Source organism: Rhinolophus ferrumequinum, chromosome 5 (assembly GCF_004115265.2).
Source record: "Rhinolophus ferrumequinum isolate MPI-CBG mRhiFer1 chromosome 5, mRhiFer1_v1.p, whole genome shotgun sequence".
Taxonomy (NCBI): domain Eukaryota; kingdom Metazoa; phylum Chordata; class Mammalia; order Chiroptera; family Rhinolophidae; genus Rhinolophus; species Rhinolophus ferrumequinum.
This window is the reverse complement of record NC_046288.1, coordinates 82,419,635-82,446,239: the sequence shown is the minus strand read 5'-3', so window position 1 is coordinate 82,446,239 and position 26,605 is coordinate 82,419,635. Positions and strand designations below refer to the sequence as shown.

General features: G+C 42.9%; 1 protein-coding gene across 2 annotated transcripts in view; it reads right to left on the bottom strand.

Moving 5' to 3' along the window:
* Window positions 1-2,803: 2,803 nt before the first annotated feature.
* CLNK (cytokine dependent hematopoietic cell linker) overlaps window positions 2,804-26,605 on the bottom strand; it is a 157,686-nt gene continuing 133,884 nt past the window's right edge. For both annotated transcript variants that reach the window (XM_033105433.1, XM_033105434.1), the window contains exons 13-19: window positions 23,443-23,461; window positions 21,500-21,581; window positions 17,622-17,662; window positions 12,596-12,729; window positions 11,028-11,105; window positions 10,184-10,339; window positions 2,804-3,964 (exon numbers count right to left, since the gene is read on the bottom strand). In XM_033105433.1, the coding sequence (XP_032961324.1) occupies window positions 3,818-3,964; window positions 10,184-10,339; window positions 11,028-11,105; window positions 12,596-12,729; window positions 17,622-17,662; window positions 21,500-21,581; window positions 23,443-23,461 (657 nt within the window). In that variant the 3' untranslated portion in view covers window positions 2,804-3,817. The remainder of the gene's footprint in view (window positions 3,965-10,183; window positions 10,340-11,027; window positions 11,106-12,595; window positions 12,730-17,621; window positions 17,663-21,499; window positions 21,582-23,442; window positions 23,462-26,605) is intronic.

Below are 26,605 nucleotides of genomic sequence, written 5' to 3'. Positions count from 1 at the left end.
GCTTTTAATTACATGTGTATCTTGCTGCCAGGCTCTTAGCCCTCAATCTCAGGGATTAGGTCTTTTTCATCTTTATACCCCACATCTAGCATTTACTAATGCTCATCTGTCAAAAATTATTCTAGAAATTTTGTCATAAATTTATTCTAAATATGATTACAAAAGGGCTCCAGGAATAATAGGGCATGAAACAAAATTAATTATAGTTTGAATTCCTTTTTCTAATAGAGACATTTAATTACAAATTTGCTTTCATTTAAGTTGGTACAGCTGTAAATCATGAAATGTTTTAAAAAAAAGTAAATGTGCTCAGGTAGAACAAATATTACTCAGGATGAAAAAAGTACACAAATATAATGCTAATCGTTTATAATATAGACCACCTTATTAAACGGGTAAAATTTGACTCCTCTATAGAAATTATAGCACAATACTTAATTGATTTCAGGTATGCTGTGGTTACTCAAACACGTAACCTGCATACACACATTACCCAAGAGGGGGAATTTTCCATTAAGTAAATTTGGGAAATGTAAACATTTTTTCTGGTTGAAAACTTTTTAAAGCTGTCTCAAATAAGTTTCAGCAAAGTATCTAATATTGGCCTCACTACAAGCACTCAGTGCTAAGTGCTACACTGGAAATACAACAGAGTAATGGGACACCGACTTAGATGATCTTATTTACTATGTACTTATTTGCTTTTCTGCTTGGTACACTTAGTACAATTATAGTGTACTCTTAGTACACTGTAATTCTAACACCTATAAGACTGCCTAGCAACACACACAAACAAGTACTTACAGTAAAGTGTCATGAAAGATGAGGAAGATATCAATTGGTCCAAATGGGAATGATTTAGTCAAAAAGAAATATTCTTGAATGCACGTATGCTATAATCAGATAGAGCTAAAATGCCACTGCTCCACTGAGCCCAGGTATGAAGTGATACTTTTCAACTGAAAATGAAATAATGTTGAAGAGGGATCAAAGCCCTTTGGAATTTGGGCATGCCACGCCTAAATCACTGAACTTTTAATTACAGATTCAATGAGCAGCTAGACACTGAATGGAGAAGTGTGTATGAAGACCTTGGTTCCAGCCATAACTGTGTCACTAAGATTTTGGCCAAGGAGGCCCGGTTTCCTCAATTATAAAATGAGTTAAGAATACCCGCCCTGCCCTCTTTACAGAACTGTTGTAAGAATCAAGTACAAGCAAAATGTATACATCCTTATTCTTTAATAACCTATTACAATCAAAATGTCATTACAATCAACATTGAGAACCGGAATGTCCCTTTGGCAGTCATGGAGAAGGGCCACTTGGGTCTCCCTTGTAAGAAGAACTTGTTGATCATCGAGCTACCTGACAGGTTCCAGCCGCTGTGCTTTCTGGGTGTCCCATAGCATTTGAAGGTCATGTTTTTCCTGGACAACCCCTGCCAATGACTTAGCATGGGGGGGTTGTACTGAGACCTGGCCATTTCTGCCCAATATGGGAGTCTCATCGCTATGAGCAATCTTTGCTCTGGTCTTACCAGTGGGCCGGCCAAGGCTTTCCAGTACTCCATCTTAGTCTGATGCTTTTCCTACTCATCCTCCCTCCTTCCTTCTTTCCTCCCACAAATGTCAGACCTACAGCACAGCCTGAAGGCACTCCCTGTCTACTCCTGTCCCTGTTCTCCTTTATCTTTCTCAGACATTACTTCCAATAAATGTTTGCACTTCTAACTCTGGTCTTGGCATCTGAGTTCCAGAAGACTCGACTAACATGGTTCCTCAAACCCGAAAGATCTAAAGCAATTCCTGTCACTATTTTAAATTTTCTATTTCTTTTCATGGATTTTCATATGTGTAAGTATTATGGGCATTTTATTTTAAGAAGGTCAATTTCTAATTCTATTTCTTTGTAGCATCCATCATGCATTTATGAATAAGAGGTAATAAAACCTTTTAAAAAACATAAGCCTCATAAAATGCTAGCCACCACCTATTCATCTACTTACACAAGAACAAGAAGAAACTCAGACACATTTCTTGAGGACACAGCATGGAATGGCACAGCCCCAGTGAATAAGTGAGTCAGAGTCTCAGTAATGTCCCAGTAGCTTTTTGGAGTGGTGATTAGATTCTTCTTGCACCAGAGCCTGTGGTTGCCCTGCGGAGTCTGTTTACACGCTGGGCCTGAGTTACTAAAACCCAGTTGAGAGTGAACAGCCACCATACTGCCTTCAGCTCTGATCAGTCCCTTCCTTAGGGGCCAATGTCCAATTTAAACACGCTTGTCTCCTAGTTCCGGTTACCCTGTGCCGATATACTCTAAGATAAGCTCAGTTGGGTCTCAAGAGTTCCAGCTTTACAAGGAGCACCTTCATCCAATGCTGCCCAGAGAATTCAGAGGCATTAATTCACATTGATCTTGTGGGAGGAGACAGCCGGTGCACTGGCTCCGCTGGGTGGTAGCTGCGAGGACCTCATCTCCGAGTGCTCATTGTCTGCTATTTTGGACAAGAGAGAACACTGGGCATTGTTTGTTTTAGTTCCATTGCCCATCTCTTGCCTTCTAATTCTATTTTGGTTTTCCTTCTGCGTTAAAGCTATAGTTACATAAATACTCCATGAATTCCACATGGAGGCTATGGTCACATTAGAAGGCATTGTGTACTCTTAATTTCAACCAGAACTTTTTAAAACAAACAAACAAAAAAACCGCAACACAGAAAACCTACCGCACTATAAGAGTTTATTTATTTATATATGTTAAAGTGGATAAATCTGTATTTTCAAGTTCTCTCTCTCTCTCTCTCTGTCTCCCTCCCCCTACCTCTCTCCCTTCCTCTCTGTAATTTATCTTTTCAACTCGATTGCAACATTTCATAGCACAAGGAATATACCTGGGACAATGTGCTCAGAACGAGTCAGGCAAAATGGATAAAAATCCGGGCTCTCTTCTTATACTGAGTAAGATCATTAACTTTTTTGAGCCTCTTTCCTCATCTGTATTGTGAAACAGGAATATAATTCGATCCTCTTAGTCTTGAGTGGGACCATATGACGTGTGCAAAACAGCACTAAGTTGAGAGCAGTCTTTTTCCTTTGAATGGAAATCCACAACTTTAATTTTTAAAACTATACTTTTATTCCGATTTAGCTAACTTTCTTACTATATGAGCCTGCTAATCCTATTTGCCTTAAAGCCACTCTAAACAGAATATCCTGGAGACTGGCCATTTCACTCCATAGGAAAAGCATTTCTGATTTCTGTCTTTAAAGTGATATTCACAAGTGCTCTTTTTTTCTATACCACATTCCTTTCCTATAATTGAATTTCCAGGATACCAAATTAAATAGAGCTAACATTTGCCAACACCTTTGGCATAAGGAATCATGAAAACACAATAAATATTCATGTCCAAACAGTTCTGAAATAACTGTTTAAGGACACCAGGTCCTATAAAAGAGCACACGAGTAGATTTGCGAATCTCACCTTGACTTGTCATGTGTTAGCCGCAAACATTGAAGCAATTTTTGTAACATGTGTTGGTCAGTTGTAACAGGAGTAGAAGGACTATCTTTATAATTTTGTCTTTAGAAGATGTTTTTTTAAAAGCTAGGTTTTATTTTGGCATCTTATAAATATTTCTTTTGTGGCTTGAGCTTTCAAAACCATGATTGATTTTCCAATTTCCACTATAGAATTTTTTCTTTTTTTATGAAGAAATGCCTTTAAATCCACAGAAAATAATCTTTTAAAATAAATGGCAAATAACAGAGGCATTGAGTCCACTGAGCTGAAGAGGCAACAAAGACCAAGCTACCAAGGTGAGAAGTGTCTGTTGAGAGCGAGTGGCTGAGTCAGGTAGCATTGTTCCCTGCGAACCCCAGTTTTATCTTTCCCGTCAATTAGTATAATTGGAAAATACTTGTAGTGTTCAATGATGTCTTCCACTGAATCAAACTTCTGAAACACAGAAAGGAAAGTTCATGAAAATTTAGATACCTTCTGAGTCCCCAGGGTAAAGTACAGATGTTTAGTTTTACTTAGAAAAGAAGTTAACTCATTAAACATTTTTTCGATTGTAAAGGTGTGTCACAAAGTGAGTTTTAAAAAAAGGATGTGGCAGTCAAGCTCCTGAAGCATGAGTGATAAGAATGATCAGATAATGAGGGAGAATAAAGGCACTTGGGGAGAGCAAAGGTGAGGAGGCCAGGGCAGCTCTCTCAGCTTCCCATGTTTACCAGAATCAATGGGGCTCCTGTCAAGCGTCCTGTTGTTATCACAGGTTCCCTAGGGTAAGCCATTCAGACGAGTTAGATGAGTTAACTGCACGGCATTCAGCCACTGGGAATCTGGTGCCTCCCTCACCTTGTCCACAATTGTGACAAATCAAAATGTAGAAGACCAAGGCTTGCCCTTCACTTAGTAAGTTGGTGGGAAAGGCCTGCAGTGAACTCTCCCTCCTGCAAACTTCTCTTGTTCTAATACTTCTAGTGTAATCAGAAAGACTGATGATGACCGCAGGGTGGTTAGTAGTCGCTAATTTAGATTCCTTTCCTGGGCTTCTTGTGACGTTAATGGCAGATCATTACACTTTTATGTTTCTAGAGATGTCCAGATACAGTGCTGTGGTGATTTGATGGATAATAAGATTATTTCAGCTTGAGGGGAATCAGGAAGTGCTTTGTCGAAGAAAGAGACTTGAAATGGGCTCTACATTCTGGGTGATTTCGACAGACAGACCGTGGTAGAGATGACACAGCCTGAGGGAAGGGCCCCACAGGGGGGACAACTTGGGGGAAGAGATGTGGAGTGATGAATCCCCCCACAGGGACCGGAGGGGTCTCCGGAGTCACTCCATTCCTGTTCTTGCTGATGTCTGAATCAACACACCTCCCGTTGTCCCACCTCAGCTCTTTTGAGTTGGGTTTTGTCTTTCTCACTGAAAGATTCCTGATTAAATCTGTAAGTGACTTGCTCCTCTGGGCCTGTTACTGAATCTGTGCCTGGTTATTAATGAGATAAGCTATCTGTCTACCCCTAGTAGGTATACAATAAATGTTAGTTCCTGCCTGACGCTGAGGGGAGGTGGTTGCCCCGTTGTCCAATGGGGGTAGTAATGGGGGTAGTAAATGAAGGGCCCATGGAGCCCACAGGCCTGCGATCCAAGCGGGTCTCTCCCACCCACTAGCTATGTTTCTTACACACTCTGTCTCCATTTCTCCATCTATGAACAGTGACGGTAATATTGGGAACTACCTCTGAGCGCTCACAATGGCCGCTGAGGGAACAAAGGCCGTTGTGAGGGTTAATTAACACATACACAGCATTTAGAAGAGAGCTGTGGGTACCGTGAGCGTTCAGTAAGTGTCAGACATCACTATGACCTCCTCCCTTCGGACTTTGCTACAAACATGAGGAAGGAGGAATGAAACCCCTGGAGAAGTTTATAGACTATCACTGAAGACTTTAGGAAGAAAGGAAATTTTTGTAGTTCATTTCTGGTTATAAAGTAAAAACACCTTTCTCTCTCTTTCTTCATACTTGACAAAACCAAAAGTGATTTAAGAGAAAAAACTTTTCATGGAGAACTCTTCTACATCATTGGTTCACCTAAAGGCACAAAATAAATTCTCTTTCCTGGTAGGACTCTTCAGAAGGAAAATGTTTGCTTTGTATTCTCACTCCTGTTTTCTTTAGGAGGGTCCCAAAATAATGAATTCAATTTTAACCGTTTTTATAATCTGCATGGATGACATTTTATATGAAATTGTCATTTCAACGAGTAGCTAGCAAGCAAGGCAGGAACAATAAATTATACCGTTATTTCTTATTATTGAGTTCTGGTGATAGACCTGCAGCTGGTATACTACCCTAAAGAGACTTTTAAAAAAATTATAATCAAGCTCTTATTTTTACATTCAATGATTTTTTTTTTTAGGAGGACAGCAAATGTCACCCTAATATTGGACCTTAAAATTTGTCGAAACCTTTTGCGTTTGCCCTATCTACCCACTGTAGGCAATGTTTCACTGCCAGACAGTAAATAAATCCATTTGGGTACACACATGGGAGAGTAAGAGAGAGTGGTAAATGCAGAGAGAGGGAGACGACCAGCAGGCAGAGGAAGTGAAAACTACACCCATGGGTTAATGGTCTGTGTCTTCTAGTCTTCAAAGCTTAATTTATCAAGTAAACATCTGTCATCATTATCAGCCACTGATCGGAAACATTTGCAGGACAAGGAAAGGTCTGATGATTGACACTGCTCCCTTCTACGAGTTCTCACAGAAATGTTGACACGTGACTCCTCCACTTAGACAGGGCTGACGTTAGTAGGGGAGGAGGCGCTGCAGACTATGAATGGCAGGTGCCTCTCGGGCTGGCAGGGCTGGCCTTCTACCTGTCGCTCAATATTCCCAATCTCGCCTCTGCTTGGGTGCATGCATAGATAGGCAGACACAGGTTCACAGGTGTCCCCTGGGTGGCAGGGACTCCACCTTACTCCATTCTCTGTCCCCAGAATGGAGCACTGAGTCTAACATAGTGTAGGCATCAAATTAATACCTGGCCAAGAACTGAGCAAATGGGTACAGTGGTCCCCCCAAATATGCCATACCTTAATCCCTGGAATCTGTGAACGTTACCTTATACATCAAAAGAGTGGCTATTACATTACATGACTAGAGTTAGGGTTAGGTTGAGGGTCTTGGGAGGAGGAACTTATCCTAGGCTATCTTTAAAAGCAATCATGTGTATTCCTGTAAGGCAAGCAGAGGGAGATTCATTCAGAGAAGGGGAGAAGGCAGTGTGACCATGGAGATAGAGATTTGAGTGATATGGCCACAAGCCAAGGAAAGCCGGCAGCCACCAGAAGCTGGAAGAGCTTCCAGAAGGGGTATAGCCCTGCCGATGCCTTGACTTCAGATTTCTAGCCTCCAGAACTGTGAGAGAATACATTTCTGTTGTTTTAAGTCACCAAGTTTGAGGTACTTTGTTACAGCAGCCACAGGAAACTAATACACTGGGTACTCCCTAAATCTGAATTCAGACATGAGTTTCTAGCTCATGTGGCTAACAGGAGGACCTGAATACCTAATATGCAGTAAAACAGACCTTTCCAGACTTATTCTTCACAGGTGTATGTGGATTGCTTGCCTTCTCTGCTCATGAGAGATTTCTGTGTGCTTGCCTGCCTTCTGGGGTGGGGGTGCGGTGGGGAGACCTCGTCCGGGCTCTCCTGGCCACATGTGAGCTTTTTCCCGCCTATGCCCAGGGGCGCACAGATCTAACAAGAGGGCTTTCAAGACACATTTAAAATGAAAAACGATACTTATTGAGCATCTGCCTCTATGTGTTAGCACTCTGCTGACATCAGCTCACCTTACATTCAAATAACTCCCTTGAGATAGGTGTTGCTGCTCTGTATGTGTGGTTAATTCTAAAGTGTGCAAGACAGCCAAAAAGCCATACAGAATCCAAATTACCCTGGAACCCTGCATCTCACTACGTTTTCCCTGCAGAGTCAGAGTAAGATACTGTTTCTTTATTTGAGCACCAGATGAAGAAGCTACTAGAGGGCACACGTGTAGCAGAGTCCCACTGTATCAAATTCTTTTATCTTCTTTTTAAGATGGGAGAGTCTTCCTGAGCAAGACACAGGGCTCCCACTGTGGCAGGGCTGAGGGAACTGAGAGAAATCTAAACTGTCTCACTCTTAGATCAGGGCACAGCTCCTTCAGCGGAAAGGCAGGAAGAACTACCTGTAAATGGTAATTTTCCACCCAGTTCCTGGCACATAGTAAACGCCACGTAAGTGTGGACTATTATTCTGGGATGTTTGCAAGTGTGCTGCGGAGTGTCGGCATTTGGCCACCATGTTATCTGAGACTATATGAGGAAGTCAGTATTTTTGCAGACTACACAGAACCCCAGCTTTGCCAAGTACTAGCTGTCACCGTGGGCCAGTTACTTAACATTTCTGTGCCTCAGTTTCACTGTCTGTTAAATGGAAATACGGGCAGCATTTACTTCACATACAGTGTTGCTATGAGGATTAAATCGATCAAGCTAGTTAATCATTGTTAGCTGCACAGAATAGTGCCCATGTGTAGAAAACATAGGTAAGTGTTACTTAAATCAATACATGGAAAGAAAACTCTTGCTTGGAGAATGTACGGGAGGAGAAAAATGCCTTGATCACATACAAAGGTCTAGGTGTTGGTCTAGGTGTTAGAATAGGCGTCGGAATCCTTCTGGGGTTCCTGTTGGGAATAATTACAGCAGTTCACCTGGCAGCTGATGGGCTAATCTATGGGGTGTCGTGGATGACAGCTGTTTACCTGCCGACACAGTCAGTGAGCCGGGTGACAATCTGACGGGATGTCATTCGGATGTTACACAGAGCCACTGTTGTCTCTTTTATTAGCAGATCACAGTATGGCTCCTTGGGAAAGAAAGCTGTAACCTCTGCAGGTCTCAGTTGCTTCTCTGGTGAAAGGGGTTCCATAATGGGTCCTTTCCAGAGTTTTTCAAGGATCAAGTGAGAGAGCAAATGAAACAGCATCTCACAGGGGCTCTGCGGGCACAGAGCAATGCGCATGGCTTCCATATGCTGGATTCTCTAAGGAAAAGGAGTCCTTCATCCCAAGCATTTAAAAATCACATTGAACTTTTTTTTTTAATGAGAAACTTTATGAGTTGAAAGAAGATATAGAAGGATAAAGGGATATTGAGCGGGAAAGTCCATTAACCATAGGTATCTAGCTGAGGGAAATTATAGCCTCGTTGCTAAAATGACTCAGTCATAATAATGAAAATACAGTAACTCACATTTATGGTGGACTTGATACGTTCCAGGCAGTGCTGTGTTCCACATTTATGGACTCACTAATCCTTATCACAAAAGGAAAAATTGGCGGCTACTTTCTTTAGTTTTGATGTAGCACTTTCTTAATCTGGCTGTATTTGGCTGATTGATGTATTAATCTATTCATTTGTACTCTCATGGATGCCAAATGGATGCCGGGCTGTAGCAAAGCCTGGTGGTCTGACCTCATGGCAGCTTGGCCAGTGCTGACCACACCTCTCCAGCCACCCGGGATTCTCAGGAAAGTGCTCTGGGTCAGACACTGGGTTAACGCGGAAATCTCCACGAAGCTGCTGATAGGACTTTCACAAACGTGCCCACCTGAAGCATTTTGGCAGCCCTGGCACTATTCCTTATTTTGCGGTCTGGAGACGCTAAGTGGGAATCAGTGAATTATAGAAATCTAGACTCGAAAAGAATATTTACATCTGAGGAAGCTAAAGCCCCGAGAAGTTAAATGGCTGGTCTGAGCTCACACACTTCATAAATGGTGACCCAGACATGGAACCCGACTCTTCCCTCCTTCCTTCCCTCTCTGCATTCTTTCCTTCCTTCAAGAAGAATGGAAAGAACAGCCTGTCCTTGCCCTCTCACCACCTATATGTCTCTAGCCATTTACTTACTTTTCTGAGCCTCCGTTTCCCTACATGTAAGATAGGAACAACTGTTATGTCAAAGAGTTGTTGAAAATTAAAAAGGAGGTGATGCAGATCAACCAGGCCTAGCATAAACCTATGCCGTGAAAGTCCATCTCCTTTCTTTTTGATTTATCGATAGGTATGAATGAGTGCTTTAGTTGATTCATTCTTCACCTGCTCGCCTAACAGCAGATCTGCACTGACAACGGGTGTGTTCCACGCAGCACGAAGTGCTGACCGAGCTCACCTTCAATTTGGGGATACAAACCTACGTGCGGATCCCTAACACTAACAGATATCATCAGAAGTACCTGCTGTGGGAGTTCAGCCCTGGGGCTGGAAGGAATGCGGCATTCATGTGGGGAGGCTTCCTGGGAGGCAGATTTTAGGGATTTCTTGAAGAGTGAGTTTTCTTTAATGAGCCAAGCAGGACAGAAGAGGCGTGGGATGGTCAGGATTGGCTGCTGGCCCGGGGAGGCGGGGCTGAAGTGTAGGATGTGTGCGGGATGCCTGTGGAAGGGGCTGGAGGGTTAATTACATTCCCCTCCTCCTGGGCGGGGTCCTTTGCTCCTATCCTGCAGCCCTGGGGATGTGCAGAAGCCTTGGCCGGCATCCCCCAAACTCGCCCTTTATTTGTCTTTGGCATGGAAAAGGAAAGCCGTGCACTATACCCACTTCATCTCCTCTGAGTCCTGTCCCCAGGGCAAACTGCCGGTTCCTCTCCAGGAAGCGGATTTTCACGTTGTAGACTTTGTTTCCATAAAACACCACCAAAACGTAGGGTTCAGCCTGGGATTTCGTGGAGCAGTCTCGGACCAAGAAAGTGCCATCCTGAAGCAAAAGGCAGGAATGATTATTTCCTCAGGCATGCCAGCGTCCCACCCTCGCCATGGTGACAACAGTGACGCTTGCGTGGATGAGATTCCCCAACGGCTTTAATTTTTGGCAAACTAATTCTTGATTCAGTTTAATTCAGTGAGTGTTTATTGAGTGTCAGCATGCATAAGGGTTCTTGTTACTTTCTGAGAAGTGCTCCAGTCAGATCATGGCACCCCCTTCTTCCAAATCTCCTGACATACCCCCCTGTCCTCGGCGTCGTGCCTGCAATCTAGCATGACAGTCAGGGATAAATGCACCACCCTGTCTTGTGGTTTTATCTCGTGTCACTTCTGGAGTCTCCAGTCACGCCAGCACTTCCCAATGGCCCATCCTGCTTTGGGGCTGCATAGAGTAGCCTTATACTCGGCAATGATTTTGTTACAATGAATCTGGGCAATGCTGCCATCTAAATTATCTTTGGTAAATGGGAAACACATTTTGAGAAAACTAACAGACTGATAGAAAAGGAAAATACGAAGTCATTCAACTGGGGTATTGTTTTCTGAGTGTTTTTGCGGGTAGAAGGCAGAAACGGGCATGAAGGGGGAAGGGAGGGAGCCATGACTGAGCGCCCAGCCATTGGCAGAAGGACACGACGTGACGTACACATTGTGGACATGGACCCCACAGAAGGCATTACCTTGTTCTCCTTCATTAACGCCTGTTCTACTGCCTGGCGACTGTACTCTCCGATGTACCATTCTTTGTGCTGGACGTCCTGCAGGACAGGTTAAATGATGACTGTTTAGGGGTCAAAGGGAGGTACCAGTAATTTAATGAATGAAAATGCACTTTTGTCCCCACAGTGCTGAATCACAGGTCCATTGATAGGAGATGTGCAGTACGAAAATTCTGTCCCTGGGTCTGGACCCAGAGAAAGTAACTGCAGCTTAGGACGTGTGAAACTGACATGACAGAGTCCGTCTGTCATTGCAAGTAACCAGAAATTTCACTCCATTTACTGCAAAAGTGCTCAGAATGGATAATAAACCCTCCAGCTATCAATGCTTTCTAAGTCTTCACCTGCTGAAGCTTATTGAGGTGGGATGTTTATTGTTTGTTCTGAAGCCTATGCTGTCCCAGTCATGAAAACAGTGGGGAGGGTTAGACACGTGCAGGCTGAGAGCAGCTTTATGCCACTTGCCTAAAATCTCATGCAACAGAACTAGGATTCAAACCTTTGTCTGGCTTTCTCCTTGGGCCATGCTGTCTTATTTCTACCAATTGATTTCTTTCAGTTCTAACATCCACCATAACAGAAAGCAGGATGGACAGAGAGGTGCACCCTGGGTCTGCAATTCCCAAGGATTATAATATTCAATGATCCCTGCATAAGTCCAGCACAGGAAAGGCCCCTCCTCAGCCCTCATCCTCAGTCCAGCCCTGCCACGACCCCGGGAAGTTGGCATATAAGGACAGTGGGGGCTCAGTCAACACCTGTCACCTGGTTGGCAAACCTAGGGATGTGACATCAGGTCCTGGGTCTCTCAGTCTGATTCTCTGGTCCTCTCAGCACAAACCTGACCCTTCCAAGAAGAGCGGCCCAAGCACAGGTGAGTGCCACGAGCCAGCTCCCACCTAACTCTGAGACCTCACTTCCTGCCACCACCGAACCGGAGGACACGGGTCTGGCCAGCCAGTTGTGCTGGCCTTTCTGTGGACACCAGCTTCGGGGCTTGGTGTGGGCTGGCCCTACTGCCCCTTCCTATCTCGTCCTACCCACCCAGCTCTGCCATTCTCTTCCATCAAGATCGGGATCAAAGTCGTCACTTATTTGAGGCCTCCTTTGGAAGAAATTGCTTTACATTTTATTACAGTACGAGTATGTTGTTATAATTGTCCTATTTCATTATTAGTTATCGTTGTTTCTCCCAGACTGTGCTGAATTTATAAGTTAAGCTTTATCATAGGTTTGTATGTATAGGAAAAAACAAAGTCTGTCTAGGTTTCAGGCATTCACCGGGGGTCTTGAAATGCATCCCCTGTGAATAGTGGGGACTACTGTATGTAAGTTACAGAATCTGGTGAAAGAGCAATATAAAATGTTTTACAGCAAAACACTTTTTAAAATATGAAAACCCAGTAATATGTAGCCAGAAGAGGAAAAATTAAAGTCAATTGTGATTTCCTTTGAAGCATTGTTCAAAAAAGCCCTATTTAGAAGCTAACTTTATCTAGAAAGACAATGCAGAGGTGTGTCTAGTTTACCTTTTCCTCAGACCTTGTGGGGTAAGGTTTTCTCCAGCCGGTGTTTTTATAGTGAAGGGAATTTTCCTGAGGGCTGTAGCTGGCTGGAGACTGACATCCCTGAGGAGAGTAGGACTGCGTGCTTTCTTTATGATCTGGGAAAAGAGAATTCAGTTAAGTGACTCGTTACTACACATCTCAAATTGCCTCCCTCCAACACGGAGCCGGAGCCCATCACCCCTTCATGCGTCTGTGGTAACCTTCACTGTCTACACCACCGGCATCTCACTCTGGATGGCAGTCTCCTCTGGGCTGTTCTCTCGCTTCAACTTTTGTCCCCTCACCCCCAGGGTATCCAGAGTCATCTTTAAAAAATGTAATTCTGTGGAAGGAGAACTGACTCTGGATGGTGAACACATAATGTAATTTATAGACGATGTGATACAGAATTGCACACCTGAAATCTATGTAATTTTACTAACAATTGTCACCCCAATAAATTTAAAAAAATAAATTAAAAAAAAATGTAATTCTGACTTTGCTATTCCCCCTGGTGAAAATCCTTCCATGATTTTCTTTACACCTAGAAGAAAACTGAAATGTTTTACTTCTGTTAGTAAAGTCCTGAACACTCTTTCTCTTTTGATTTGTCCGTCTATCCATCCATCCATCCATCCATCCATCCATCCATCCATCCATCCATCCAACCATCCATCCATCCATCCATTCACACCCCTATCATTTGCTCTAGTCTGGCTGTAATGAACTTGTTCAGTTTCTTAAACAAGCGAAGCTTGTTCCTAACTCATGAAACATTATTTTTTTTAAACTTGAAAGAATAACATTTTGTTTTAATGGAATACCACTTTTTTAACCTGAAAAATGACTGACAAACGATGGCTAGTCAGACTCAGGCATTTGGTAGATGTTTTGTTAAAAATGAACCAAGTGAGCCTGTTACTTCATGGAAAACAGCGGGCAGTTTGTTGCCAGTTGTAAAGTTAGAATTTTCAAATGCAGATTGGAATTTGGAAAAACTTGTGTTTGCCATCTTGACATAACAGCATCCCAACAGTTAGACTTGATGAGATTGGTGGTGTTACTTAGAAATGTGATTAAAAAAAAATATTTCATAATGGAATATGTTAACATTGGAAAGATCTGCTTGGGTCTGTGAATCATTATTTTCCAAATGACTAATGTCTGATGCTACAAAATCATGCCTGGGTAAAAGAGTCTTTAAAAGAGAAGACAGAACCTTAAATATAGGAATAATGCTAAAGACGTCTCTCCTTTAAAAATTTTAAAAGCTTCCTGTATTGCTTGGGAAGAGGATGTGAACTTCAGAGGTTTCAAATGCACGCATGCTGTAATTTAAAACACTAAAACCAATGGAAGAATAGTATAACTTCCAAGAAAGACAAAGGAGAATAAAGAAGAGATGAACCCAATGTCTGGCAGGAAAAGAAACCAAAAGTCAGTAAAAAGCAGGGCAAATAGGAGGCACAAAATAATTTAAAAATGAATCCAAAATATTAGTAATCATAATAAATATCTAAACTGTAAACAGCATTTAAAAACCAGATGCAGATTGGTTTAAACATTCTAGTTATGTGGAGTGCTAATTACGCATCTAAAATATAATGACACAGAGAGATCACTAATGAGCGTGGGACACTGTATATCAGGCAAATACTAACCAAGAGAAAGCTAAAGGAGGTATCGTAAAAAAAAAAAAAAAAAAAAAAAAAGACTTTAAAAACTTTATTTTGAATTATAGCGAAGCAATACTTAGAGACTTATTATTGAAATGGCCACAGCTATCTTTTCAACACGATTGAAACAATAAGAACATACTTGAGAGAAGAAAATAACCATTATCAGTGTTTCCTATCAGTTTGTGTAGTGTACAGAATAGTCTTCAGTGATTATGAATTTTTCATTATATTGTGGCAACTGATTTATTATATTTCAACTCTTGAGTACCTCGCTTGAATATTTTAAAAGCCCCACTTGAAAAAGAGCACTGGGAAACAGCTATATGCATTGTAGCCTATTAGTAGAATGAGTTAAATAAAACAAAACAAACAAACAAAAAACCAACTTGGCCATGCAATTTTCCCCTGAAGGCTAGTTGAGTCTTTGTTTAATCAATAAATACAATTCTGAGCTTATAATCCACTACAAGTATTTAATTGATTTTGTTCTAAAATAATGGCAGCTAATCTTTGGAAAGATTTTACATAAAACATTGCATTTGAGTTTTATACCCCCATGAAATAGGACTCGCCTACTTGGAGAATGGAGGGTCACAGAAACGAAGAGACTGACACAGGGTGAGTGGAAGAACATTGTGACAATAAAATTGGAGGCAGGAGAGCCTAATAAAAATGGTATGGTTGTAAAATCATACTGATATCAATAATTACTAATATTTTAAAATTCTTATGTATATCAAATTCTTAGCACAGTGCCTGACCCATAGTAATCATTCAATAAATGTTACTACTAGTGTTAACATTATTAGAGAACTGCAGCTCTAGACCTTCCTTTTGTAACTTATAATAAAAGCATTTTATTTAAATATCCATACATATTTATTAACAGATTTTAATTTATCCTACATACAACTTAAAAAATAATCTTATAAGAAAAAAGCCATATACTTGAAAGAACAAAATGCAGTTAGAAAAAACATTAGTGAACAAAAATTAAAAACAAACAAAAAAAGAAAACAAATCATCTAGAGTCCCAAACTTAGAGAGTAATGTTACTATTTTGGAGTATAACCAAACCATTCTGGATCCTCTTCCGATATTTCAAAATATTACTTTTTTTTGTCCTGAGATTCATCTGCTTAGGCTCCTAATAATAGCTTAGCTTGAATTCGTTTATCAGAGAATTAGGCAGAGGCTATTTATCAAGTAGTAACTGAACAACCAAGAATAACTAAACATTTCCAAAATCTTTTCTGACTTGTAAAATAAGGATGACACTATCTACGCCGACAGAGAAGGAAATTTCACTGTTCTATCTGAAGAGGACATCCTCCCTAATCTAAGGAATTCCAATTAAAACCAGGAAGCTTTGAGAGCCCACTAGACTGAGAACTCTGAGAGCCTGGATTGAGAGTTGTTTTTGGTGCACCTAATTTCTGCCAGGTACTGCAATCCAGAGATGAGTTTTTACCTGGTAGAATGACCATGGTTCAGTCAGTTGGTGGACGGGCATGGAAGTTGCTTTTACTGGTTAGTTGAAGGGCGGGGCTGACTCTTTTTTGTATTTTTAGCGCCTAGCCCAATTTGGGGTATGAATCATGTGTTTGGTGAATATTTGTTGACTGAAAGAGGAATGAACGGTTTTTGAAGTTCTCTGGAGGCCCAAATACTTCCCCTGTCCATCCCAGGCTGTTTCTTGAAGCAACCCTGTTTCCTCTGAGAAGTGTAGAGAAAATCTCCGAAACCCCAGGGCAAATCATCTATGTCCAGCCTGAGGGTGCTTGACAGGACTGATGGCTGGGAAGTCCATCCACTTCATCTACTGCTGTTCCATCCTTCAATTGCTCTTAAATTTTATGTGTGTAAGATTTTTGTCTTTCAAGTTAAGACTCTGGATTCCTCTTTAAGCTGTGATTCTGTTTCCCATCCTTGCAGCATAGTCTCAAAACCCCGTGAATAATGCCCTGTCTGGGCCTGTCCTGCCCCTGGTCCTCCATTCTGGATACTCCAGGTCTTGTCATCTTCCTACACTGAGATCTGGCCTCCAGGGTGACAGTTCCTGTCATGTGATTCTCAGGGACTGAGCCCGTCCCATTAATCATAGCCACCTTCCTTTAAAAAAATTGTCCTCTCTTGGGAAGCTCCTCCTGGCAGTATGTACATCAGGGGAAATGAGTTTTCCAACCCAAGGCCCAGACGTTACAGGGCAGAAACGAAATAAAGACATGAGGCCAGGGAGGAAACGGTTGGTCTGATTGGTTCAATGGGTAGGAACTCCCTGGATAAAGAAAGGGAATGCAGAAAAAAGGGAAAAATATTAAAATGTGGCTTTCAGAGGGCTGTGTGTGTGTCTGTGTGAACTCTGTGAGTTAATATTATTATTAATATTATTAATATTATTATTTGAATTTTATGGATGGGAAGGTTGAAGCTCCAAGAATTAACTTGCTCAAGCTGACCCTATTGTAGGGAGAGAGGCAGAATTGGAACCAAGGCCAACAGAGCCCCCGGCCGTTCCACTGTACCCCACGGGGCCTCTTCCCTCCAGCCCTCAGCTCTCTCTTACGGCTCCGCAAAGAGAGGTTGGATTAGACCTGCACACAGAGTCTCCACGGCATGGAGAGAGAGGAAAGAAAGACAAAAGAACATGACAGATGTCGTTTTGGACAACAGAACACTAATAATATCAAAACTGAACACTAATAGTAATCCAACACTACATTTACATGCTGTTCTCGTTATCTCTGCAGACAGGATATCCTTTTGATTTTTTTCTTTACAATCAGGAAGAGAGATCAGTTTTATTTTCTCCATTTCTCAGAATTTACTTAAGAGAAACCTATTTTATACCCAATGGGTTGTTGGAAACTAAGTTTTGTTAAAAACAACTGTTGGAGAGCATGGCAACAAGGGGAATCATGAGCTGTTGGTGACACTGAATGATATGCCTACTTGGGAAAATCCATCAAGTCCAATTGAAGAGCGGACTATCCTATGACCTAGAAATTTTGCTCTTAGAAAGAGAACTTACCACATTTTGTATACGGGAAAACGTACATATTATATGTATGGGAAGACATGTACAATGTTTACAACATAATGTTATAAGAGGGAAGAAACTGGAAACCACCTAAGCGAACATATTTAATTACGGATAAAAATGGTATTAACTCAATGAAATGCTATCTATCAGTGAAAACAAGCTCACTTTATATACATCGGTTCGGCAACTCTGAGGTTCACAAAAGCTAAGTAAGTCACAGTGTAGGAATATTGCAGTGAGACGATTTACCTGTTTATGGTGTAATTCTTAGGTAATGTGTTCTTACCTCTGTTTCGCAGGCTGTGGGTGCTCATCGTGAATGAAGAGCTAAAGAAAATGTTAGAATTGAAAGAATGTTAGTATTCCCCATGCTGGCTGTAATTCCACTCAAAGGCAAGGTCAGTGGTGATGGCCAAGGTCACATCTGCAAAGCACTTCAGATTTTACTGGATGAGCTAGAAGCATCTGTGTCATAAAGTAAGAGGATGCTGGTCTTTCTCTCCTTTCTTCAGGCAGGCAAACATTAGATATGGAATGAACTGACCCATGTGAGTTCTTTCCAGGTCACTTCAGTGAGCACCTACCGTGATTTTGTACTTTTGGAAGCCATGAATCTACACTCGCCTTGTCACTACAGTAATTATAGAAAATAAGTGGCTGGTTGGGGCTTCTATTCTATAGTAATTATTTACCCATTGAAGGACAGTCAGCCATAGCAAGAGGAATAGTATAGAAAATAATTTATTCCTCCTTGAACTGTGAGCTAGTTGTGAAAACTGTGCGGATTAGTATAAGAAAATCCATAAAGAAAAGGGGATTATGAAAAATGAAAGACAAAACACCAATATGCATTTCTAAGCACAATAATGATGTCACCGAGACTGTCTACCGATGGCTCTAGTTAGCACTTGACCTACCGTTTAGTTTTATTTGACATTAGCTGTAATTTCTGGGTCATTTCGTGTTGTGGTCAGCATTGGCATGATAAACTCTAGGTGCTGCCACAGTTAAATCTAGTTACACGGAACGTGCTGAATCCCAGGGATTGTTCTCTTGACTAAAGCCTCTGGGTTAATGAATGACATCTAACCCTTTTCTAGCACCGGTGAAATCAACCGAGTATTGATCTGGTTTTGTCATCTGCACAGAAGCCTGGGGTCTTACGGCCAGCTTTGTAGATCGAAAGGCTCACAGGTCACTCAACCAACACACCGTGCTGTCATCCCTGGTCGGACTTCTGCCGACATCCAAGACTTTGACTCTGTGAAAACCAGGATCCCTTTACCAGGAGCCAGAGGACAATTCTGATAAATATCTGGAAAAAAGCCACGAAAGTTTCTCTACCCGAAGCTTTTGGGATTTTCAGAAAGAGTCAAGAGAATAGGACTATCCTCTGAGGACATTCTGGGCCTCAAGTACAGACTTTATAAGGATAGAAGCAAAAGCAAAAACAAAACAAACATAAAAGACAATGATTCTTTCGTTTTGCACACATGTGTTGAATACTTACTGGGTACGTGGTATGTTTGGGGGAATATAAAACGAAGAAGGCATGGCCTCTGCCCTGAAGCCCTTCATTGATGGCAAGAAGACATCATTGCATTGTAAGTGCGATGTGGGGTAATGCTCTGACAGGTGTGCACACAGCACACGTTCCTTTGGTTTAACACAGACAAATTGCTTTGGATCTCCAGAACGGCTTCCTGGGAGACATGCTAACTGAGCTGACTTCTGAAAGGTGACTAGGAGATGGATGAGGAGTGAGGGTGTGATCCAGGCAGAGAGAGCAGCAGGTATAAAGGCTCAGAGGCAAGGGAACACGGCTTGTTCTGCAAGTGACCAGAATACAGTTCCTTCTGGGTGAAAAGTAGGCTGCGGAGATAAGCATTATCTAGTGCAATAGTCCAGGCAAGATTGATGGTGGCTCTGGACTATGTTGGGAGCTGGGGAAATGAGGAGAAATGGATAGATTCAAGGCATGTTTTAGAGTGGAATTTAGGGAGTTGGAAATGGATTGGATGGGAAGAGTAAAGCTGGGAAAGAGGGGCGGCCAGATGGCTCATTTGGTTAGAGCGTGAGCTCAACAACAAGGTTGCGGGTTCAATTCCCACAGGGGATGGTGGGCTACACCCCCTGCAACTAAGATTAGAAACGGCGACTGGACTTGGAGCTGAGCTGCGGGCTCCACAACTAGATTGAAGGACAACGACTGATGGGTCCTGGAAAAACACACTGTTCCCCAATATTCCCCAATTAAAAAAAAATAAGAGATGGGAAAGAGAGCTTACCATTTACTGAGGTGAGAAAGTTTGTAGGAGAGTACTGTTGGTTTGGGAATGAAAGTAGAAATGAAGAGCTCAGTCTCACACATTATGAGTTTGAGATGCTTGTCACCTGTTTAAGGAAGACTGCAGGTTGGGTAACTGGATGTGTAGGTCTGGAGCTAAGAAGGGTGGTTGGGGCAGAGGGTAGGGATTTCGGGATTACCGACATGGGTGGACATTCAGCACTGGATGAAAGTGCCTAGGCTCTGAGTGATGGAAGACAGGACCTCAGATGGGCCTTAGGAATACCAGCATGTACAGGTCAGCTTGGGGACTAGTTCAAAAGGGGACTCAGAAGAAGAAGCCAGTTACCAGAGGAAGAAAAATCAGGAGATGTTGTTCAATATATTAAACAAATAAATAAGAGAAGCCAAACTGTATCAAACAACTGCTGCAGATGAGGGTCTGACGGAGAGCTCATTACCTTTTCACGACAATATGATCTCCCCCCCCTTTTAGAACATTACCTTACGAAAGGGTATCATATTGTGGTATGGGGAAGAATATTGTGTCAGACTGGGCCTTAAAGAGAAAACAGCCTAAAAAGAGTTATGAAGCCATAGTCCTAATACCCACAGGCCAAAGAGTGAGAACAAAGTTACGGAAGACGTGAAATGGGACAAGGCCAGAAAATGAAGGGAGGGAAGGAAATGGGGCTGAACTCACCCTGATATGCAGGGCCTGGCGATGGCCATGAGAGCTGACAGTCACTGGGCACTTGCCACAGGCCTGGCTCTGCTCTCAGCTTCACGTGCACGGTGAATAGTGTTGCCCAAGGTCACGTGGTTTGCGAGTGATGAAGCCAGGCAATCCCTGTGAATTCCTCCTAACCACTATGCTATTCCTCCATCAGCAGGGTACACGCCCTATACGTATTTATTAGATACATAGACAGCATCTTCACCGCAGGCAGACACCAGGGAAAGTCGGGATCCATGGGCTACATTTGGAGAATCAAGTCAGTGTAGGCATCACGGGCTGCTGAAAAGTGGAGGTGGACCTGACTTCAATGGTAAGGGCCTCGTTCGTGTCTCTGGGTCTCATTTATCCCCGCTGAGAAATGGGTCACAAGGATCTCCTGGATTCAGTGTGGCTTTAAGCTGGGGTCTCATGGATGGAGAGAAGTTCCCCAAGTCGGGACAGGGTGAAGAAGGGGAGACAATGGGAAAAGTGTGGTAGGCAGAGAAACAGCACGTGCAAATGTCCTGTGTTAGGTGACAACGGAGAGGGCAAAGTGGGAGGGGGCGTGAGCTGAGGCCAAAGTCACTGGGCAGGCTGGGGGCCTTATAGCCCTAATTTTGGAGGCCCTGGGTTTTGTGTTAAGGAAGCCCCCACTAATTCACAGTGACCTTGGTCAATGCGTCCCCAGCTTGAGATTTAACTTCCTCGACTCTTCAGTTGGGATGACAGTTTTCACTAGAGCTAGATCAGGGACGTATTTAATCAGATAATGACATTTTCAAGGCCCGGCCATCTATAAAGTGCAATTCAGAAGTAGAAGCTTCTGTGTAGTCATGAACTGAGTCTCGTTAGAAAAGGCCAGCTTTTCTTCCCAGATTGATTGGCATCCGTTGCAGTTAACCCCACCTAGCTGACACGCAAGGCTTCGAATCTCCCACGCTCTCTGGCACTCACTCAGTCACACACAAAGAGCAGGAAGAACGACACTGTGAGCTTCCGGAACTGCGGTGACCCCAGATTTCCATTGGGTCTTATCATTGGGCTTCGTTATCAAAGGCCAAGGGCTTCCCGTTTCTCAGGGAGCCTTGGCGAGTCATCCGGCACAACCCACGGCCTGACCCCAAAGCTGGGATCCTGTAAGGGGTTCCTGGCTTCTTACCTGGCAACGGCAAGAGGGATCTCGGGAGCACTCTGATTTTTTGACAGGTGAGATGATTCGGGCTTCATGGGATGATGAGGTGCTGTGTAAGGAAGGCAGTCACATAATTTGGTCAGGTTGCAGAAGGAAAATGGTGGGGGACTATTAGAGGCCTATTGGAACCACTATCATTTTATCCAATAGTCTCTGGTAATTAGGAGCGGGCTTTTGGTGTTTGCCACAAACTGTAACCCACGGATTCTGCCAGGACCCTGGCGCCTGGGAACGGCTTCTCGTCTAGGCTATAAAAATTGCCTTGAATACTGAATATTCAATACTGTCATCCAAAGTATTGAGTCTGGAACTCATGAACTTCCTGAAACGTGGAACGTTACATTGGATGGTATTTGGTATGGAAAGGCCTGAGGTGGAAGTGGACTGAAGAGGAATTCTGCATTCACGTGAAAAGTTACATAGAAGCGTAAACAAAAAAGTTCAATCTAAGAACGGTTCTGGGCAGCGGAAGGCCTGGGCAGGGCTAGCCCCCCACACCTGAATTCTCATCTTCCTCCTGCCAGAGGGCAGGAGAGCCCAGGAGCCTGATGTAGACCAACAGTCCCGCTGGTTACCATCAGGCATGCATTTTCTCAAAATTTCCCCTTTGATCTTCAAGTTTCGAGAAGTTCTGCCAACCATATGAACTGGAGTTATTTAGTAATTACACATGCTATTGGTGTCACCACTTTTTCTTTTCCTTTTCATCATGAATAGATTTTAACCAGTCATCCAGAATGACACACAAAGGGCACACAATACTACTACGGTATGAAATCCCATGAAACACTCTCCCAGATGCGGTTGTGAATAACAAAGTTCCGGAAGCATATAGACACCCACGTGTCTTCATTTTGGTTGTTACTCTGGGCTCTCTCCAAGGTTGATCACAAAATGCACACCTTTGATGGAAGGACTGCGATTACTTGAAACGTGATGGAGTCAGTGACTGGTCTGCTAGTCATACAGCCTATAAAAGCATTTCACGTCACCGACAGGCACCCAGAGCTCCTGCCCCGGGTGCTCTGGACTGTGTCACACTGTTGCATTGATAATCATTGAACCCGATACAACTACACCTGCACATGTCAGTTAAGATACTGGGCTCTAGTGTGGAAAAGGGCACAGCTTCCTTTAAGTTTTGAATTGACTTAGAATTGCCAACAGGCCCCCACGCCTCCATCCGGGGCCCTCGGGGATCTGCTAACCCAGAGGAGGCCTTGCTCCAGTCTAACTTCTTCAGTATAAAGAAGAGCATGGTTGGGACCTGCAGAGGCAATGAATACTTGGCCCAAACCACACAGTGAGTGGGTGGAGGCCTCTGCTGCTTTCTTGAAGCATGTTGCTTGTGTTAACACTTTGGGCCATGGCTCGGGCCCTGTAGCTCTGGTCCTAATTCATCCTTCTAAGTGAATGGTGAACAGTATGTTCACAGGGGCGTGAAGTTATTACTTGCTTAGCATCCTGCCAGCTAGCAAGTGTTGGATTGCATGCTTCCACAGCAAGGACGCCCACATGTGTGCTCAAATGAAGGTATATATGTGTGTGTGCATGGGTGACATTAAAGATAGAGAGACCAAGAGCTTCTCTCAAGCAGTGGACCAGCAACGTCTTCCCAAAGTGACAATGGGTGACAGTGAGAGAGTGAGTCTCCTTCTTGGCAGGAGTCCATGGCTGAGGACTGACCATGAGCCCAGCTCCAACTTAACTCACCCTGTTTGGACCGGAGGATTCTTGAACAGACTATGAGGTCCTGGATCCATCTGGATCACATCACACACCACACACACACACACACACTCATACATCCCAGACCTGAATCATTAATACTTTCAACAGATGACTGCAAATCTGGAAACAGAACTTAACTTAATGATATCAGGGTATGAAGACAAACATAAACAGTTCACCTTTCTCTGTTCCAAGGACCTGTATAAAATGAAAAAAAAAAAAAGATGTTGAATAACTCTTGGTGATAGAGAACTTTACAACTATTCTATGTGTGTTTTCAGAGCAATTGGTTAGTAGCATTGGGGCAGAATTTTTATTAGTATAGAGATTTAAAAAATCTGCAAACACTACAACTAAAGACTAAGCAAAAATCAACATTTTATACCCTATGTGCACCTGGCAAGCATACCGTTTGCTGCTGGGCCTGTAAGTTGCTTTGACTCCTCGGGAAACAATTGAACCATGGCTGCCAAGAGCCTTAGATATACTCTTCCTCTTATCTCAGAAATTCCACTGATGAGACTCTTTTTCTAAGAAAGCAACCTAAAATCTGGACCAAATTCCATGTACAAAGGTGTTCAGTATATCACCAGTTATAGTGTCAAGACACTGGAAACAGTTTCCATGCCCATCCAAGAGGGAACTGTTAAGCAAATTCTGGTGCTATGTTCATACACGTATTATAATATTATAAATGTAAGTATTTATGTGGAGTATGGAATAAGATTACCATAAGTATGCCTCAATGTTACCTAAAAAGTTCAGAATAAAAATGTGGCTTATGACATATTTACATGCAGAGATGTGCGTGTGTGTGCGTGTGTGTGTATGTGTGTGTGTGTAAAAAGGGATTTGAAGAGAAATGACAAAATACTAATAGAGTGTTTAAGTGATGAGGCCTATGGTTAATTATCTTTATGTTTTAAAAAAATGAGCATTAAAATAGTCACAATATTCTTTTTAAATGTAGCCATTTATCTTTCCGGACATTCCCTTTCTCTTTCTTTCCTCAATGGTGGTAGAATTCCCGATCATCCTTCATTATGAAAATCTGTGTGCTTATTGGACTTTCATCCTTGGGCCCTACTCTGCTCTTGAAGAAGCAAAGAGGCTTACAAGAGGTACAATATTTGCTGAAGTGTTTCCTTAACTGTAAATCATTTTCTAAAGTCCATTTCATGCAGCTGGGGAGGAGCTCAGGTGTCATTTAGACACGACCTTCTTAACTTGGGGGATGAAGGGGGTCCTTGGATGGCCTAGTGGGGTCCATGAACCTTCTGACATTAAAAACTAAATGTTTTTTTCCTATAAATATATGCATATATTTGTGTGTGTTAGGAAGCTTTATTACACCTTTCATCAAATTTTCGAAAGGGTTTGACGTCCATGAACAGTTAAAGCCAAGGGCCTGCAGATGAGCCCCAGAAGGGTTACCCAGATGCCCGCTGTTATCTTGCGGCTGAGCTGACTCCAGAGCCCAGGTCTCCCGACTGGCATTTGCTTCATGGGCAAGAAGCCTTTCGCAACAAATCAGTTAGAGAGGCATCATAAGTCTTATCTGAAGCCAGCCAACAGACAAGCCCTTTTGTTTCAAAGACCGTGGCATCCCCCAAGGTTCTGGAAGGAGGGCATGCATTTCATGGTGGACAGCAAATCAAGGCAAATCTCTAGGCTACGTAAAAGGGTAATGAATCCATACTAACGCCTGGTTCCACAGTCTCCCCTCTGAATCTTCCCCAGGACTTTGAACCTGGCAGTTCAAAGGGCTCAATCAGATGCGGCCGTGGTTCCCAGGCTTGTCAAAGGAGGGGGAGAGCTGGGTGTAGGTAAGGCTGAGAAGCCAACAGCCTGGGGGAACAGTTTTATGTAATCGAGACCCAGGCAACTTCTTGCTTGAGGGCTCTGAATTTAAAATCAAATCAGATTAGAAAAGTGGAGTGAAGTCTCTCTAGTTTCTCTGCGTGAACTGTTTTTGGTTGCTAGAAAATCACAGTACTTAAGTCTAAATAGTAACGCTTTCTTTATTATTCTCCTCCTTTCTTCCTTCCCATCTTCTCTTTCTCTCCCCCCCACCCCCTTGTTTTCTTTTTTCTTTTTGTATTTTAACCCAGTGACATCTGCTGTATTTGCTAAGGCAGGGAGTCAAAGGCTGGGGAGAAGACCTGGGCTTTGGGCTTTCAGGGGCTGGCCCAATATTCTGCCAGCTGTGGGAACCCTGGCAAGTCTCTCTACCTCTCTGAGGCTACTTTTTCTCTCAGGGTTTTGTGAGAATTAAATGAGACCACGAATCTCTTACTTTCTCTGAGAACTATAAAGTGCTTTGTGAATTTGAGTTGAGCGGGGTAGACCATCATTGGATTCTGGTCCCCAAGATTCTGGTCACATATACACGCATGGCATTTGTCCTGTGAGATGAGCTTTTGTGATGAAGAAATGGCCTTGACTCTTAGGCCAGACAAACAATGGGGAAATATCTTGGCAAAAGATAAGGAGGAAGAATGTGTTTTTCCACTAGTTGTTCTTGAGATGATATCAGCTTCTAGCAAATGCCAACCGAAGCTGCCAGGAAAACCAACCGTCCTGCATGGTCCCTGCTATCGGAGACTGACCTCATCTCCCTCTTGTTTGTTAGTGACTGGGGGGGCCTATTGTCCTTTCAGACTGACCAATGAGTTACAGACTATAGGTCACCTTGGGTGGCAGCCATCTGCTACTTGGGACACATAAATCGGACCTATAGGAAGAAAAGGGTGGTCCCTCTGGATGTGTGGGTACCACCCCCAACTTCCTCCTTCCTGAGGGCACCTGGAAGTTCAACATGCAGAAGAGGGTGAGCTGGCGAAGTCCTGAATGGAACCAGGGCTGGCCTCTCCTTCAGCACTTCTGCGGTTTCCTGTGTGACACGACTGTCTTACGGATTAGAGATAATAAATGTCTTGTTTGAGTCACAAGCTAGAAAGATGACTTTTGATTGTAACAGTGTCATAATGCCATTAAATAAATAAAAGAAAAAAAGAAAGGAAGAAAGGAAGAAAAGAAATGAAGTTCTGTAGTCTAGATGTAAGAGGATCGGCCAAATACTAAGATAAGAACCAAATCCCTTGGGAACCAGTCCCCAGTGGGAGCGAGGTGAGGACACCTTTGTGGTTGGGCAGAGACTTTCCACCAGTCGCCCTAGACTCACCATCTTAGGGAACTTCCTTTTGGGGGCCTTTAGGAAGTAAACATCTAAGGGGGCTCTAAGATAGCTCCATCTTGCCTGACTTTCATGCCATTTATTGAGCTTCTACTTCTCGCCTGGTCATTTAGGTGTTTACTTTGACTGACTGACGGACTTTAGCA